Source organism: Theropithecus gelada, chromosome 20, assembly GCF_003255815.1.
Source record: "Theropithecus gelada isolate Dixy chromosome 20, Tgel_1.0, whole genome shotgun sequence".
In the NCBI taxonomy this organism is placed as follows: Eukaryota; Metazoa; Chordata; class Mammalia; order Primates; family Cercopithecidae; genus Theropithecus; species Theropithecus gelada.
This window is the reverse complement of record NC_037688.1, coordinates 56,758,165-56,776,618: the sequence shown is the minus strand read 5'-3', so window position 1 is coordinate 56,776,618 and position 18,454 is coordinate 56,758,165. Positions and strand designations below refer to the sequence as shown.

General features: G+C 46.4%; 1 protein-coding gene across 2 annotated transcripts in view; it reads right to left on the bottom strand.

Annotated features, from left to right (window-relative positions):
• The window catches only part of GTF3C1 (general transcription factor IIIC subunit 1), an 88,381-nt gene that overhangs the window by 57,445 nt on the left and 12,482 nt on the right, over positions 1-18,454 (bottom strand). For both annotated transcript variants that reach the window (XM_025370397.1, XM_025370399.1), the window contains exons 4-6: positions 18,205-18,348; positions 13,428-13,524; positions 8,385-8,508 (exon numbers count right to left, since the gene is read on the bottom strand). In XM_025370397.1, the coding sequence (XP_025226182.1) occupies positions 8,385-8,508; positions 13,428-13,524; positions 18,205-18,348 (365 nt within the window). The remainder of the gene's footprint in view (positions 1-8,384; positions 8,509-13,427; positions 13,525-18,204; positions 18,349-18,454) is intronic.

The following is an 18,454-nucleotide window of genomic DNA, read 5'->3' as shown; positions in this document are numbered from 1 at the left end:
TCTGGTGTTACCCTGCCTCTGGCAGCCTTTGCTGGTTGTATAACTTGGCTATGTAATACGGCCTCTAGGCCTGTTTCCTCATCTATAACATAGGGATAATAATAGCATCTTCCTCATAGAAACCTTAGGACAGCGCCTGGCGTGGAGGTAGTGCTCTGTCAATGTTTGCTACTGCTTTTACAACTCTGATCGTTCAACCTTGGAAATGCACAGCTTTGGAGGATCAAGTGGCATACCCAGTCACCTGGGCTGAAAATATCAGACAGTGCTTGGGGCCTTTAACTCGATTTGACTCCACAAGCATTTATTCTGTGCTGGGCCCAGAACACAAACAGATGAGAGAGACAGGTTTTCTGCCCCTGCAAAAGGTTGTGTGTGTGAGAGAGAGGCTGGCGGGCAGCACAGGAAGGACAATGTGCTCAGGCTTCACATGCCTGGGTTTGAATTCTGGCTCAGCCATGGGGAAGCTCCTTACCTCTCTGAGCCTCAAGTTCTTCATGGGTAAAATGAGGGTAATTCTAACAGCATGCCTAGAACAAGCTGGTAGTAAGGACTAAATGAATGAATGCATTCAAGGGCCCTAGCGTAACACTTGAGGCAAATTAGGTACTCAACGCATGCTCTCTGGTTGGTTGACTACTAGCAGCGCCAGCCAACCATGCTGGGAAATGTGCTACAACACCTTCAGGACCCTGCTTTAAGCATGCACAGAGCCTGGAAATGAGAAAGAGGCAGGATGGGGCTAGGCAGGGGACAGCAGAGACAGGAGGTGGCATTTGGGTGGGACAGTAAAGGATACTAAGAATTGTCTGATAAGGCAGAAGAAGACAGGTATTCCAGGCAAAAGGAAGGGTATGAGCAAAGGCGCTGAGATGGAAAAGGGGCCTACTGGGGAAGGGGAGGGGAGAGGGCAGGAATGAAGGTGAGGATACAGAGAAAGGTAGCTGTGGAAGGTTTCTATGCCAACCATAGTATATTTTCTTGTTTATTTTGTAGGCATGATGTTTGGGACTGACTGGAAGCTATTTCTGCAGTGGACAAGGAAGCTGGCTTGGAGGGAGAGAGGCCTGAAAGGGAGTCCAGATCCACAGACCCTCAGGCCCATGGGAGCTGTCCTCGACTGGTTTTACCCTTAGCCAGTGTCCCAGCCAGGCTCAGGCCCCAGGCACTCAACTACCCGATTTCCACTTCCTCCTGAGTTCAGCCTAGTCTCACATGGGAGGCAGCAGAGTAAGTAACCGACACTCTATCCAAATCCCTGCACCAGCACTGCCCAGCTCTGCGACCTCAGGCAAGGGACGTGTGCCTCTGTTTTCTCATCGGTGAAATAAAGAAAAAGAAAGGGGAAGAGAAAAGAGAAAAACAAAGAAAAAAAAGAGAGAGAGACAGAAGGAAAGAAAGGAAAGAGAGAGAAAGAAAGAAAGAAAATAGTACTGACAGGATTGTATGGTTAGAAGGACTAGAATGAAAGAAACAAGGCTGGACATAGTGGCTCACGTCTGTAACCCCAGCACTTTGGGAGGATAAGACAGGAGGATCGCTTGAGCCCAAGAGTTCGAGACCAGCATGGACAACAAGTGAGATCCCATCTCTACAAAACAACAATTTTTTAAAAAAATTAGCTGGTGTGGCGGCACACCCCTGTAGTCCCACTACTTGGAAGGCTAAGGGGTAAGGATTGCTCAGCCTTCGAGGCTAAGGCTGCAGTGAACCATGATCACAGCACTGCACTCTGGCCTGGGTGAGACAGAGTGAGACCTTGTGTTTGGTCTGGTTTTGTTTTGCTGACATGGAGTCTCACTCTGTCGCCCAGGCTGGAGTGCAATGGTGTGATCAGCTCACTGCAACCTCCACCTCCTGGGTTCAAGCGTTTCTCGTGCCTCAGCTTCCTAAGTAGCTGGGATTACAGGCGCGCACTAACACACCTGGCTAATTTTTGCATTTTTAGTAGAGATGGGGTTTCACCATGTTGGCCAAGCTGGTCTCCAACTCCTGACCTCAAATGATCCGCCTGCCTCGGCCTCCCAAAGTACTGGGATTACAGGCATGAGCCACCATGCCCAGCCAGCCTTGCCTGGACTGTCATCTCGATGTTTTTTCTACTTCCCTCCACTCCAAGACTGACCACAAAATGGGATAACAATATGGCATCTCACCCAGTTCTTTCCTCTTTTTAGTGCCTCTAGACAAGCCCACAGGGTCTTGGGTTTTTCTCACTAATTGTTCGAGGAAACAAGGGTACTGACAATAGTACACATGGGGGTTTACAAGGGTTCAGAAAATTATAAACACTCTTGAAACGCTCTTCGTGTACAGCTTCTGAGTCAATCACCTCCCCAAACCCTTGGGCTGAGTTGGTAGCTGACTTGAGGTCCCCAATGCTCTCTCTCTCTTTTTTTTTTATTGAGATGGAGTTTTGCTCTGTCACCCAGGCTGGAGAATAGAGGTGCGATCTCAGCTCACTGCAACCTCCACCTCCCAGATTCAAGCAAGTCTCCTGCCTCAGCTTCCCAAGTAGCTGAGATTACAGGTGCCTGCCACCATGCCTAACTAATTTTTGTATTTTTAGTAGAGATGGGGTTTCACCATGTTGGCCAGGCTGATCTTGAACTCCTGACCTCAAGTGATCCGCCCACCTGGGCCTCCCAAAGTGCTGGGATTACAGGTGTGAGCCACGGCGCCCAGCCTCCCCAGTGCTCTTAAAGTGTGATCAATAGATGGGAGGGGCTGGTGTCAACTGTGCAGTGCTAACAGCAGCAGCGAACCTCTCTTGAGGGCTCTGAGCCAGGGGCTATTTAAGGAGGCCATATCCCTCACTGAGAAACATCCCAGTCGCTGCACTGGCCCCATGGATACCTCCGTCCGCTGCCAGGCCCTCACCCTGTACGGTCATTTCCCCTGCTCACAAGTTCTGGCACCTGCCTTCAACTCTTCCTAGCGCAGGGAGCATTCCCTTCTCAGCCTGCAAAGGCATCAGCCAGCTACACCTTAGAGAGGTCTTACAAGAAAATCTTAGGGCCCCTCCCTCAGCGCACGGCCAGTCACCCATCCTGTTCCAGCCTGCTTCTCTTTCCCAGTCCTCACACTCCTCCCACCTGTCCCCAGTGTGCTCTTCCAAGAAACACAACACATTTCTCTGCTGAGGGAGGCCAAAGCCTCCTGCTGTCTGCAGGACTGAGTGGCTGGTCCCTCCTGGGGGAGAGCAAAGAGGAGGGAAGAGGCCAGTTCCCGGCAAAGGGCGCTCCCCAGGTGCCTGGGTCCCTTCCAGAGAACTGTCTAGGACTCAGCAGAAGTTACTCAGCCCAGAAATTTACACCCTTGGGGTTCTTACCCCTCTTTAAAGTTCTTGCTTTCAACAGAGCTTCTGCCATATTACCATGTCTTTCTTTTACTTCTCTTATTCATTTTTTAAGCTAGTGTTCTTTAATCACTTTTTAACTGTTTTAACCATTTTCCCTCCAGCATAATCAATTTTCTAGGCTTTTAACATCTCTGACAATCTTTTTCTGCTCTTTTTCTGTTCATATTCACCTTTTATCTTTTTTGTTTTTCTAATCTTGATTCTTTTTAATTCATTTTTTGGTTTCAAAGCTCCTTTAAACTTTTGGATTTATTTGTTGCATTTTAATCATTCTTAATATGGTTCATTTCTTTTTTCTTAGCTTGTATACATCAATCCCACTTTAACTTTTTAACTGTGCCTGTTGGCCATTTTAACTATCATACTTTAATTTGCTATACCCTGCTAGGTTTCTTGGTTATTATTTACTTTTTAAAATTTTAATAGCTTTGTTGAGATATAATTTGCATATCACACAATTCATCCATTTAATCTGTACAAGTCAATGGTTTCTTACTATATTCACAGGCCCCTGCATCCATCACCAGTCGATTCTAGAACATTCTCATCACCTCAAACCCTTTCTCGCTCCTCTCTCCCCGCACCCCTGCCCTTAAGCACTCACTATCTACTTCCAGATTCCCCCATTATGGACTTTCCTATAAATGGAACCACACAGTCATGGCCTTTCATGACTGACCACACCTTCCCCATCGAATGGGCTTGGCACTTTTGCCGAGAATCATTTGACCATAGATGTGTGGTTTATTTCTGGACTCTCAGTTCTATTCGGTTATCTGTCTACCCTTGTGCCGGTATCACACTGTCTCCATTACTATTGCTTTGCAGTAAGTTTAAAAAGCAGGAAGTGTGAGTTCTACTTTATTCTTTTTCGGGATTGTTTTAGCTCTCTGGGTCCCTTTGCATTCCCTGTGAATTTTAGAATCAGCCTGTCAATTTCTGAGGAGGAGTCAGTTGGGATTCTCACACAGGCTGTGTGGAATCAGTAGATTCCTTATACTGTGAAGTCTTTGGATCCAGGAACCTGGGATGTTTTCCATTTACATAAATCTTAACTTTCAGCAACATTTTGTAGTTTTCACAGAGTATATGTTTTGTACTTCTTTTGTTAAATTTATTCCCAAATTACCGTGAACAAAATTGTTTTCTTAATTTCATTTTCAGATTATGCACGGCAGGTCTATAGAAACACAATGGACTTCTGTATACTGATCTCATGTCCTGAAATCTTATTGAACTTTTTTTTTAGAGTCACAGGGGCAACAGCTCTGAGGAGAGAGTCCATCTCATTCACAGCTACTTCACCCCACAGTCCTTTCAATGCTGAGCTTGTGACAACCTGGAAAAACCAGCCAGTTGACCGCCTCAGTCATTAGCCCCAGGGAGCACAATTTCTGTGAGTTGTTTCCAACTGTGATCATTTTCCGACAGACTGCTGAGTTCACTTCTACTTCTCTCCCTTTCTTTTCTCAGCACAATTTAATAAACACAGGATGACTGGTAAACACTTGAAGAAAATAATCCAAATTTGCAAAACAGATCAGTTCAGCGGGGCTGTTTACATTTCCAAAGTTTTTTTGCTTTTTGCAAAACAGATCACTGAAGCCTTCTGTGCAGTGAAATATGCATTTGAAAGATGCCTAAATCCAAATTCGTTAAGGAGTTTTAGAAATAATTTATATACTAGATCCAGGTATACCTGTAAATTTAAATGAAACAATACATCATCTTTATTTATTATTTGAGCTTTGTCTCCTCCATAATGCCTTAGAGGGAAGGTTTTATGTTAATTTGGCAAACTGGAAAGACAAAGCTCAAGGCAAAAAAACCCTGAAAACTGCCTTCATCTCTTGCCTCCTGCGTATGGAAAGTAACTGAAGTGGCACTTAATTAAATTAAATTTGCTCAGCATCTGCTTAGCGCCTACCCTGTTTCAAGCAGACACTGCACAGCCTTTAAAAAGGACATAAAGCATGAAAAGCGTGTGGTCACCACCCTGAAGGAGCTCAGGAGCTAGCTGGAAAGAATTCACACAGATGAGTAACTGAGCTACAGCGTGCCATGGAAGTGAGGGAAGGACTCACCATGAGCCCAGGTTTCCAGTCGCAGCAGCAGAGAGGTGGGCGACAGTGTGGGCAAAGACATCCCTCCAGCCATCAGAATGGCTCCTTGTGCATGCATGTGACAATCTAAACATCCTGACCATCGCCATCTTGGTGCCTGCTGCCTTAATCCAGCACAAGGAGCCAAAGCCACCACTGTCTGCGCTGTAAGTCATGCTGATCTTTCTTCTGTAAAGTCCTCTTGTCCCAGCCCCAGGCCTCAAGATGATGGAAACCACTCACTGGGCAATGGGTCCTATGCATGAACTTACTTTCAACGGTCAGGCAAATGACATCCCAGCGTGAAGCAGGCCGCAGGCTACACAGTGGGAAGCAGGTGTCCATGGTGAGAGGGGAAGGTGAGCCCCTCCGAAATGGGGCAGTTCCCTCTGCCTAGCCAACTGCTAATAAAGGAATGAAGTTCAACGTTGCCTAATTGCATTTTTACAGAGAAGTTGACAGTCAGACTTTTTAGGTGAAAATTTCTGATTTTTAAATGCCAGCAACAAATTCAACACAAACAAACACTGTGAGCCAAACAAAACACACGGCTAGATCGGGCCTGTGTGTCATGAGCCTATGGCCCTGCTCTATGTCTCCTGTCACCTGTAAGTCTCACAATATCCTGGAAAGCGGGTACTACTACCCCTTAGATAATTCAGGTGAGGAAACTGAGGTATACAGAGATCAAATCACTTGCTAAAGGTCACCTTACCAGACAGTGACGGAACAAGAATTCTAACCCAGGGCTGTCTTACTCTCAAGTCCATTCAGGTGTGAGGTGTTAGTTTCAAGTTAGTTTGGTTCAATTTCCAGGGACCTTAGGCTCAGGAGAAGCCTTTCTCTACAGTTGCCTGTCTAGCAAAAAAGGTTCTTTAAGGAACTGAGGTTTCTCCTTAGTTTCTCTTTACTTTAAATATAAATTACTTCTGTCTTTTCCTTAACACCTTTCTTCCAACGGGACAGGAAATAAAAATGATTACTAGCTCCACAGGCCCTGAGTATTTTAGGCATTCAGGCCATTAGACTTCAAAGTCAAATACTGAGGGATGAATGCAGTGGCTCACGCCTGTAATCCCAGCACTTTGGGAGGCTGAGGGGGGCAGATCACCTGAGGTCAGGGATTCAAGACCAGCCTGGCCAATGGTGAAACCCCGTCTCTACTAAAAATACAAAAATTTGCTGTTGTCATTTCCTGTCCTGTTTTCTTTGTAGTTGAGGGTTTACTCCTCTTATATCCCTTTCATCACCATGGTGAAATTTGGGTGGAGTGTAGATAAATGCGTATATTCCAACTAACACCTTTTACTGAGAACTCTGACCCGCAGCTTTTAAAATGATTCTGGTTAATCAGGAGGAGTAAAAAGGATGGGATAAAAATCAAGAATAGATAAAAATAACTGGACTTGGTGTCTCATGCCTATAATCCCAGCATTTTGAGAGGCCAAGGCAGGAGATCGCTTGAGCCCAGGACTTCAAGACCAGCCTGGGCATGATAGCAAGACTTTGTCTCTACTAAAAATAAAAATAAATTAGCCCAGCATGGTAAAGTGTGCCTGTAGTCTCAGCTACTCATGAGGCTAAGGCAGGAGGATTAGCTTGAGCCTGGGAGATCAAGAGTGCAGTGAGCCATGGTTGTGCCACTGCACTCCAGCTTGGGCAACAGAGACAGACCCTGTCTAGGAAAAAAATATAATGGAGGCTGGAGTGCAATGGCGCGATCTCGGCTCACTGCAACCTCCACCTCCCGGGTTCAAGCGATTCTCCTGTCTCAGCCTCTGGAGTAGCTGGGATTACAGGCACGCGCCACCATGCCTGGCTAATTTTTTGTATTTTTAGCAGAAACAGGGTTTCACCATGTTAGCGAGGCTGGTCTCCAACTCCTGACCTCAGGTGATCCGCCCACCTCAGCCTCCCAAAGAGCTGGGATTACAGGCGTGAGCCACCGTGCCCAGCCTAAGGAAGGTTTTTAAAGTTTCATAGTCTGTTCCTTAAGTTAACTTTCTTAGAAGGCTCAGATCCTGCCTCTGCTGAGTACTGATTGTTTAACCTTCTGTAAGTTACTCAGCATCTCTTCACTTTAATTTTCTTACATATAAAATGGTGACAATGCTACCAACCTTACAGGGCTAGATAACAAGATCATGCAATACAGAGTAGGCACTTCACAAAGGCAGGCTAAAGAATGACAAGTGGCTGGGAGTGGTGGCCCACGCCTGTAATCCCAGCACTTTGCAGGGCTGAGGCAGGTGGATCACTTGAGTCCAGGAGTTTGAGACCAGCCTGGGCAACACAGCGAGACTCTGTCTCTACAAAAAAATACAAAAATTAGTCGGGTGTGATGAGGCTGAGGTGGGAGTATCGTCTGACCCCAGGAAGCGGAGATTTCAGTGAGCCGAGATGATGCCACTGCACTCCAGCCTGAGCAACAAAGAAAGATCCTGTCTCAAAAAAAAAAAAAAGGGCTGAGCGTGGTGGCTCACACCTGCAATCCCAGCACTTTAGGAGGCCAAGGTGGGTGGATCACCTGAGGTCAGAAGGCAGAAGTTGCAGGGAGCAGAGATCGCACCATTGCACTCCAGCCTGGGTGACAAGAACGAGACTCTGCCTCAAAAAAAAAAAAAAAAAAAAATAGAGTGGCTTAGTATAAGGAGGAAAAGATGAACTTGTTTATTTGGCACCATAAAAGTATGATTTTGGAGGACACCACAGAGATGTTTGCTGGAAGTTTGTTCAGCAAACATTTTCTAGGCACTTTTTATACGGACAGTCCTGAGCCAGGCACTGAGGTATAGAGTTGAATAAATACGTGAAATCGTTATGCCGCAAGGCAGAATGTGATCGGAGAGAGAGGCTGAAGCTTAGAAGAGAGAAGTGAGAGCCAGCCAGCCAAGGCAACAGAAGCTGAGACTCTGCGTTACCTTTCTTCGTCTTACAAGGTCCGCATTCAGGGTGGATCTCTTGCAAGCGAAGAGACACCACCTTGGCTAGGCCAGCGTTCAGCATATACTGGTACAGACGCTTAAACGTCCTTTCACACAGCCCCTGCCAAAACACAATTTAAAGGCTACTATTAGACACAGCAAGATGTCTGAAATGACTAGAAAGTCATGTAAATGAACACAAGTTCAGGACCTGAATTAATTGATTATCTTGAGGTACTAACGAGGAAAGCCTGCCAAGCTACCTTGTCAAGGGACCAAAACAAGGTCCAGAGCAGGATATAAACGATTCTACCTTTTGATTAGAGAGGGGGAAAGAGATTCACTTCGCCAGATCCTGGAAGGGTATCCAGGGGTGGGAATGAGGCAGGCGGGAGTGGAGGCGTGGAGACTGAAGACTTCATTTGATACCTTTTCATGTTGTTTTGATTTTTTAACCATGTAAGCGTATTACTAATACAAACACACACACACAGACACACACCCCTGTCCCTCAAAGGCAGTAGAGAAAAAGAAAGGAGAAAAAAATAGGTTAAAAAATGCTATAGGCTGGCTGCAGTGGCTGACACCTGTAATCCCAGTGCTTTGGGAGGCCGAGGCGGGCAGATCACTTAAGGCCAGGAGTTTGGACCAGCCTGGCCAACATGCCGAAACCCTGTCTCTACTAAAAATAGAAACATTAGCTGGGTGCGGTGACATGTGCCTGTAATCCCAGCTACTCAGGAGGTTGAGGGTGAGAACTGCTTGAACTTGGGAGGTGGAGGTTGCAGTGGGCCGAGATAGTACCACTGCACTCCAGCCTGGGTGACAGAGTGAGACTCTGTTTAAAAAAAAAAAAAAAAAAAAGAAAAAGGAAAAAAAATTGTAAAAATTTACATGTGGTCTGTGAAGTTACAACAGAATAATAATGGGTATTTCCATCTCATCACTCCTATTTTTGCAAGACTGAAAACCAAAATGATCCTAGGAACATCTCCCCTGCAGGGGTGACCAACAGCAGCCTCCAGTGCAGGCCTTGCTTTTAAAATTGATACAATGTTTTTCTTCAAGAAAGTAATTTACTTGCCAAAATTGAAAAGTGAGTGATTTCACATAAAAAAAAGACCTAGATTCTGGCTTCTCTTGAAAGGCTAAGATCTGGCAGCCAATGCTAGGACTGTAGCTTCACAGCAACAGTGAACAGGAGCCTCGATCAGCTGCTCTTCAGCGGGGCCCACGCGTCTCCAGGGGGTCACAGCCTTTGCGCTCCCCCATCAGAGCCTCCAACAATGAAACTGAAGGTCAGTTGCCATTTATCATCATTTTTGTGCTGATTTTCCCTAATGGTAGTTAGAGGAAAGTTCATTTCTTAAACCTATATTATATCAAAAATTTATTTTACACATGGTCCATTTTGCTTGTGGGTATCACCCTCCTGGGCACTGCTGCCATGTGATTTTGCAGTCCCTGGAGGAGTAAGGCAGGTCACCACGGCTCCCAGTGAAGGAGCGAACAGCAGGAGGCATTCGCGACTGAGAGCTGTTTGCTGAGTCTTACAGGTTTCCTCTTACACTCTGGGGAGAGACAGGGAGCAAATGTCTGTGGGCTGCTGCCACCACATATGTGTGGTTACCCCCAGGCTAACCAGCACTCCAGCCCTTGGGTGACAGAACATATGGCTATCAAAACAATACAGATGACTCACATATGGCTCATTCAAAGCCACTGGCTTGTACATGGCATCTATCGTTAATCTAGCCGTGCCCCCAGCACCATAAAAAGACCCCATGGAAACTCATCCATCAGATCCCAGCCCTTGACATATGGCACTAAGCCCTGGACCATCCTAAGAGGGGAAGGATGATGTAGTCTTTCCTTCTGAGGGGCTGCCATCAACGACTCACACAATCTGGCCAGCTAAAAGAGAAAGAGGCAGTGAGTCTTCGTACCAAATCTCCCCCAAAGGCAGCATCCATATTCATGGCCTCAGCTTCATCTATAGGCTAATTTTCACTGAATCCTGCTCAGCTCTCTGTGACCCCAATTTCCAGCTGTTGACTAGACATCACCAGGGGAAAGTCATAGAAGATCTTCATACCCAATACGTCCAAAACTCAGATTTGTCCTGTGCCTCCTCTTCACCCAAATCGGCTCCTCTTTCTGACCTCTCTATTTATTCAACTCTCATTCAGCAAATATTTACTGAGCATCTACAGGGGGCCAGGCACTGTCTTCATCGTGGGGGCTCACAGTGAGCAAGCAGATGTGATCCCTGCCTCACAAGCCTGCCTTTGCGCTGCCTCGGTGAGCAGCAGCCACTCCAGCAAATCCACTGGCTTCATCTTGAGATCCTCTTTCTTCAAGTCACCTCTACATTCCAGTGCAGGCACTCACCACGTCCTGTTAGTTCCAGCTCCAAAATGTTTCTCAAACAATTCCAGCCCTCATGGCCACAACCTCGCCACCTTCTTCCCATCCCCTTCCCTCTACCAGCTCATCTGCCTAGACTGCAACCTCCACCTCCCAGGCTCAAGAGATTCTCTTGGCTGGGCGCGGTGGCTCAAGCCTGTAATCCCAGCACTTTGGGAGGCCGAGACGGGCGGATCACGAGGTCAGGCGATCGAGACCATCCTGGCTAACACGATGAAACCCTGTCTCTACTAAAAGATACAAAAAACTAGCCGGGCGTGGTGGCGGGCGCCTGTAGTCCCAGCTACTCCGGAGGCTGAGGCAGGAGAATGGCGTGAACCCGGGAGGCGGAGCTTGCAGTGAGCCGAGATTGGGCCACTGCAATCCAGCCTGGGCGACAGAGCGAGACTCCGTCTCAAAAAAAAAAAAAAAAAAAAAAAGAGATTCTCTTGTCTCAGTTTCCCAAGTAGCTGGACTGATGCATACCACCACCCCTGGCTAAGAACTTCTTCATTTCTACACGGCCAGCAGCAGTGCATAAGGCTAAAGTTTCAAGGCTAAAGTCCCCACTCCTCAGCCAGCACTCCAGTCTTTTCTGATCCGGCCCCTACCTTCCTATCCAGTCACACAATGTGCCGGCTGCCCTGTGGATTACTGCCCACTTCTAAGCATGTTGCATGGCCTTCCACAACTCATGCCTTTGCACCAGCTCTTCTCCTTTCCGTCAAATGCCACTTTCCCTCTGTGTGGGGGAAAAGCCCAGCTCAACTGTGCTTTTGGCACAGCTCTATGAGGCTTTCCCCAGTTCTCTAAAGAAAGCACCCCTCTCCCGCTACTGGCTCGGCTACATCCTTCCAGGTATGTGTTCACACGCCTACCCTTCTGGTTAGACAGCTCCATGACAGTGTGAGACCTGTTGTCATCCTGGCTAACTTTCACCATCTTATTGTGGAACACAGTTCTAACTCAGCATACACACTCCCTGAAGTATTTGTTGAATGAATAAGTGAAAGGCTGTCCAGTAACAGTCAAGGCTTGCTGCTAACACAGACCACAGGGCTGACCTGAAACCAGACTAGCCCTGTCTCCCTGCCCCTGAGTGACTTAGTAGGAGGGAGGGTTTCAATCTCCAGAGTCTGCATGGGCTGGACAAGCAACATCAATCTACACAGTGGCCAGTTATTTGTTTATTAAGCTGGTAGGAAGTTCCTTAGTTTCTGCCAGGGTTTCCTGAGGTCTTCTCCGTCTATCTTTGATTTTCTACTCTGATAAACTCAGACACACAGAAGCAAAACACTTCTCCCCTATCACAAACAGCAGTGCTCAGGGAATGACAAAGAGCCCTGCCGCCCTGCCTCGTGTCTGAGAGGTGACAGAAAGCAGGTGGACTGCAGGGGACCCAGCCAGTGCACAACTAGTTCCAGCTAACTGCTGTCAGGAGAGAGGGCAGACCCAGGCTTCTCAGTTCCAGAGACAGACTAGAAACCTAGATTTTTATGGAAAGTCTCAATTTCTTAAAAAATGCTAGGTCAAATTGATTTTTAACAGACCAAGTCTGGCCCACAAGCCTCCAGACTGTAACCACTGCTTTAAAGAGGCTTAGGCAGACAGCGAATCTAGCAATGCGGAAGATACCTCCTTTCCCTGTGAACAATGAAATCAGAGACTACAACTCCACCGATGCAATGCGCGAAAAGAACAAGGACTGTCCTGGTGCCTGTGGTCAGACTGAAGACCACTCATTAGGGGACTAATTACTAGTCACCAAAGAGCTTGACTTCAAATGTTCAGTTTTAAGTTCTGGTTTCACACACAGGGCAATCTTGTTTTCCTTCCATCTCTAACGTTGGCTCTTTCCTGACTTGCACTGAAACCTTCCAGTCAGATTGGAAGCAGCACCCCTCCGCCTTTCTCCCTCTCACGCTCCCTTCACCACAGCCTCTGCTCCGGGGCCCAAAGACAAAGCAGGTCAACAGCTGCCTTCCTCCCTGCATCCTCTCCCCTCCCCCTCAGGACAGCCACTCTGCTATTTCAGTACAAAACCACTGGGAACAAGATCACAAGCTTGATTACAGAAGTAAACCTAAATGCCACGTTTTCCTATTCCGTCTGAACTTTGATAATAGGTCCTAGAAAACTCCAGGGGAAAAATGGAAGTCAGGCAAAGGCAAGAATTTAAATGAAGGGCAAAGCACTCTCTCATTCTAAAAAACAGCTGGGCGCGGTGGCTCACTCCTGTAATCCCAGTACTTTGGGAAGCTGAGACATAAGCATCACTTGAGGTCAGGGGTTCAAGACCAGCTTGGCCAACATGGTGAAACCCTGTCTCTAATAAAGATACAAAAATCAGCAGGGCATGGTGGCTGGCACCTGTAATCCCAGCTACTCAGGAGGCTGAGGCAGGAGAATCGCTTGAACCCGGGAAGGACACAGTCCATACTCCAACCAGGGCAACAGAGCGAGAGACTCTGCCTCAAAAAAGAAAAGAAAAAAACAACAAACAAAGGAAAATCTTATTTGCATCAAATCCAGAATAGGGTGTTGGGCTGCAAATCATTCATCTATGCCTGACAAGACCTCCCGGCTATGGTACAGATCACACCCAGCCCTGCCCGTGGGAAACCCCAGGCTCACCAGTTCTTCCCTCAGCTTTCCCAGCGTCTCTATACAGTTAGTTCGTGTGCTCAGCATGCCTGAAAGCTTCTCCATGAGGATGTCGTATTTGCTCCTCCTGCAAGAAACACCGAGCGATTCGTTTTTTCAAACCTGTTGCTGAAGTCAATATTTACTGCCTGTTTCTTAAAGATGACAAAGCAAGACTTGACTTAATCATTTGACAATACATGACAGAATCTTTTAGGTCTCAAAGATCATCCAGCCCAACTCCTACCTTCTACAGGCGGAGAGACTGTGGCTGTGAGAGGTTCTGTCATATCTAAGGCCACCTTTCTAGAGGAAACGTATAGACTAGACTCTAGGACTAAAACTTGCATGACATGACTCTGTAAAACATCTTTCATTTTTACAATACTTTTAAGTTTAGGAAGTATCACACATATCTTCTTACAAATCACTTGGTGAGGGGCCGGGCAAAATCCCAGCACTTTGGGAAGCTGAGATAGGCAGATCTCTGGAGGTCAGGAGTTCGAGACCAGCCTGGCTAACATGGTGAAATCCCGTCTCTACTAAAAATACAAAAATTAGTCAGACATGGTGGCAGGCACCTGTAATCCCAGCTACCTGGGAGGCTGAGGCAGGAGAATCGCCTGAATCCGGGAGGTGGGGGTTGCAGTGAGCCAAGATCGCACCACTGCATTCCAGCCTGGGTGACAGAGCGAGACTCCGTCTCAAAGAAAAACAAAAAACAGATCACTTGGTGAGGAAGGATGGGGGTTATTCTACAAAGTTAACAGACTTTATTGAAGTTCAGGCTGGAGACACAAACCTAGGTCTTCTTTCTCTAAATCCAGTCCTCTCCTTACTCACTGGGACGCCACTCTGATTCTGAGGCTCCGGTTCCTGCTCCTGACTACACTGGCGTGGCAGAGGCCACCTTCCATCTCACTTCTACTGTGAAGCGGATGTCATGATCAATGCTTCCAAGCTAACGGCCAGCAAAGGAAGCTATTTAAAAACACTGAGGGCCCTTGACTGTGTAAGTCTAGGGGGAGTTCAGGGAGGGGTGCAGGGAGAAATCTTGTAGCCAGTTCGGCTGGACAATAGCTTGGCTTGACTTATAGTCCTAGGGGGAGAGAGAGCACACGTATGGGATCCAGTGACTGTACCCACTTCCCCATCTGTACTGCCTCTCAATGAATGAAAGAATAAATGGAGGAACAGATGGTTAATGCATATGAGCCACTCTGCATAGGAGGCACTGTGTCACAGCCATTTAATACAAGAGGCAATGGTGGTTCAAAGAGATCAAGTGACTGCCCAGGTGAGGGGCAAAGATGGAAATACAGATCTTGACTTGATCCAGTGTTCTCTCTCCTACGCCACAGCTGCCACCCTGTGTTCTTGGCAGAGCACAGGTTATACACAAGTGAAGGGTTTGGTGAGACAGTTACTTAATCAATAGATAGTATAACCCAATTAAAATGTGAATTCATAAAAGATGCTTCTCTCTAATACTGTACAGTTGGCTCTTGGATAACATGGGTTTGAACTGGTCGGGTCCGCTTATATGCAGTTTTTTTTTTCATATTTATTGAAAAAATATTAGAAAATATATATATATTAGAATTTTTGGAGATTTGTGACAGTTTGAGAAAACTCAGACAAACTGTATAACATTAGAAATATTGAAAAAATTAAGAAAAAGGTATGTCATTAATGTATAATATATGTGGATACTAGTCTATTTTATCATTCATTACCATAAAATATACACAAATCTATTATAAAAAGCTAATCAAAACTTACGCAACCATTTACAGACCATACATGGTGCCATTTGCAGTGGAGGAAATGTAAACAAACATGAAGATGCGGGATGAAATCAAACCTGCATAAAATTAACCGTAATACAACAGTGTACTACTGTTAATAACTTCGTAGCCACCTCCTGTTACTATTGTGGCAAGCTTAAGTGTTGTGAGTATTGGCTTAAAAATGCCATGACAGGCCGGATGCGGTGGCTCACGCCTGTAATCCCAGCACTTTGGGAGGCTGAGGTGGGCAGATCATCTGAGGTCAGGAGTTCGAGACCAGCCTGACCAACATTGTGAAACCCCGTCTCTACTAAAATTAGCCAGGCGTGGTGGCACAAGCTTGTAGTACCAGCTACTTGGGAGGCTGAGGCAGTAGAATTGCTTGAACCCAGGAGGTGCAGGCTGCAATGAGCCGAGATCGTGCCACTGCACTCCAGCCTAGGCAACCGAGCAAGACTCTCTTAAAAAAATGTGATGCTCATCATCTCTGTGTGAGCAGTTCCTCTCTAGTAAACAGTAAAAAGTGATCTCTTCTGAGGTCAGGAGTTCGAGAGCAGCCTGACCAACATGGAGAAACCCTGTCTCTACTCAAAACACAAAATTAGCTGGGCGTGGTGGCGCATCGCTTGATCCCTGGAGGCAGAGGTTGTGGTGAGCAGAGATCACGCCATTGCACTCCAGCCTGGGCAACAAGAGCAAAACTCCGTCTCAAAAAAAAAAAGGTGATCTCTTGCAGTTCTCACGTATTTTTCCTTGTGTTTAGTGCAATACCATAAACCTTGACTGACACCATGGGACCCATACAAAGGGCCACTAGTGATGCTGGAAATGCTCCCAAGAAGCTCCCCAAAAGTCATGACACTTCAAGGAAAAGTTAAATTGCTTGACGTGTACTGTAGAGTGAGGTCTGCAGCTGCGGCTGCCCGCCATTTCAGACAATTTGTCTTGTTAATGGACAATGTAAACTTATGGTATCAATAAATACGGTACAGTATTGTAAATGTAGTTTCTAAATAACATTTTTTCTCTAGTTTACTTTATTGCAATAATACAAGAATAGTATAACACATGGAACAAAACGTGTTAATTAACTTTATATTATTGGTAAGGTTTCTGATCAACAGTAGACTATCAGTAGTTAAGTTTTTGGGGAGTCAAGAGTTATATGTAGCTGGGCACGGTGGCTCACGCCTGCAATCCCAACACTTTGGGAGGCCAAGGCGGGCAGATCACTTGAGGTCAGGAGTTCGAGACCAGCCTGGCCAACATGGCAAAACCCCGTCTCTACTAAAATACAAAAATTAGCCAGGTATGGTGGCAGGTGCCTGCAGTCCCAGCTACTCGGGAGGCTGAGGCAGGAGAATGGCTTGAATCCGGGAGGCGGACATTTGACAGAGATGCAGCAATGATGATTTTCACCCCTGGAGATCCCAGGTCAATAAAGAGTCTACACACATGCATCAAGCACTTTCTTTAGGCCAACCCATGTGCACTGTAAACTTTAACATTTACATGTAATCACTCCCCCCGCTTTTGGAGGATGCACCTCCCCTCCCCACTATCCCTCATTGCTGCCTACCTCCACCCCAGAGAGCTGCTGGCCAGGTACTAAGGGGCTCAGGGCTTCCTCAGCCAAGGGCTGCTCTTCCCAGGCCCTGCACCAGCTTGAACTTTTCTTATCCTGGCTTCTGCCCCTCCCATAAAAAAGGGCATGAGTTTGTGCAGTGTGGGCTGAGACCTCTGCAGAGTGCTGAAACTTTTCTGTCCCTCATTCCTATGCCAGGTAATTAGCCACCCCAATGGCAAGGATGAAGAAGTCAGAGATAACCTACTCACTCCCCCAGCCTCCCTGGTCCTCAGAAGGGAATGTGCACATTTAACTAGTTTGCTGTATCATCTGGACAATATCCCGCTAAAATAGCAATATCACACAATGTTATTGCTTAGCAGAACCTTGCCATCTCGTCCATATAGGTTATTATGGTTGAGTGCTGCAAAACATCCTATTTGAAACTGACATAATTCAACTACAATCCTGCCACCACAACAAATCAAATCTGACTCACTTTTATTTTTACATCTCCCCAAAATGTCACCAAAATGTTAATGGTTCCCATTGTTGGCTGTGAAGTTACAGATTTATTTTTCCTTCTTTTCTGTATAGTTTGCTGGTTCTCTAAACAACCAGGACTTATTTTCACACACACACACACACACACACACACAAACAGATAACAAATATCATTTTTTAAAAAGCTATAGTGATATTCTAATTTGGCTTCTATTATTATTATTATTATTATTTTTTTTTTTTTTTTTGAGACGGAGTCTCGCTCTGTCGCCCAGGCTGGAGTGCAGTGGCCGGATCTCAGCTCACTGCAAGCTCCGCCTCCCAGGTTTACACCATTCTCCTGCCTCAGCCTCCCGAGTAGCTGGGACTACAGGCGCCCGCCACTTCGCCCGGCTAGTTTTTTTGTATTTTTTAGTAGAGACGGGGTTTCACCGTGTTAGCCAGGATGGTCTCGATCTGCTGACCTCGTGATTCGCCCGTCTCGGCCTCCCAAAGTGCTGGGATTACAGGCTTGAGCCACCGCGCCCGGCCCTATTATTATTATTTTTTAAGACACAGGGTTTCGCCCTGTCACCCAGGCTGGAGTATAGCAGTGCAATCATGCCTCACTGCAGGCTCAAATTCCTGTGTACAAGCGATCCTCCAACCTCAGCCTCCTGAGTAGTTGGGACTACAGGTGTGCACCACCACACCCAGCTAATTTTTTATTTTTATAAAGTTGTGGTCTTGGTATATTGCCCAGGCTGGTCTGGAACCCTTGGCCTCAAGCGGTTCTCCCACTGCAGTCTCCCAAAGTGCTATGATTACAGGTATGAGCCACCATACCCAGCTGCCCCTACGATTTTTAAAGCATACTACACATGGCTGCAACTAAAAAACCTAACATTTTGATCACTACAAACCATACCTGTCCACATGAAACCGGTTCAGTAGGAGGAGGATTGAGTGTTGCTGGGCTCCAGTGGGTAATCGAATCACATGGGACTGCATTGTAATCAGCCCGTTTTTGTTCAAAATTTTTCTGTGATAGTGCAGCTTCCCAGCATCAACCCTGGAGGAGAAGAAGAGCCATGTCATTCGCTTTGCTGGTAGCTTTATCAACGTATAGAATCTCTCATTTGGACATAAAACACCAGAGACACAAACCTCCTGTCCAG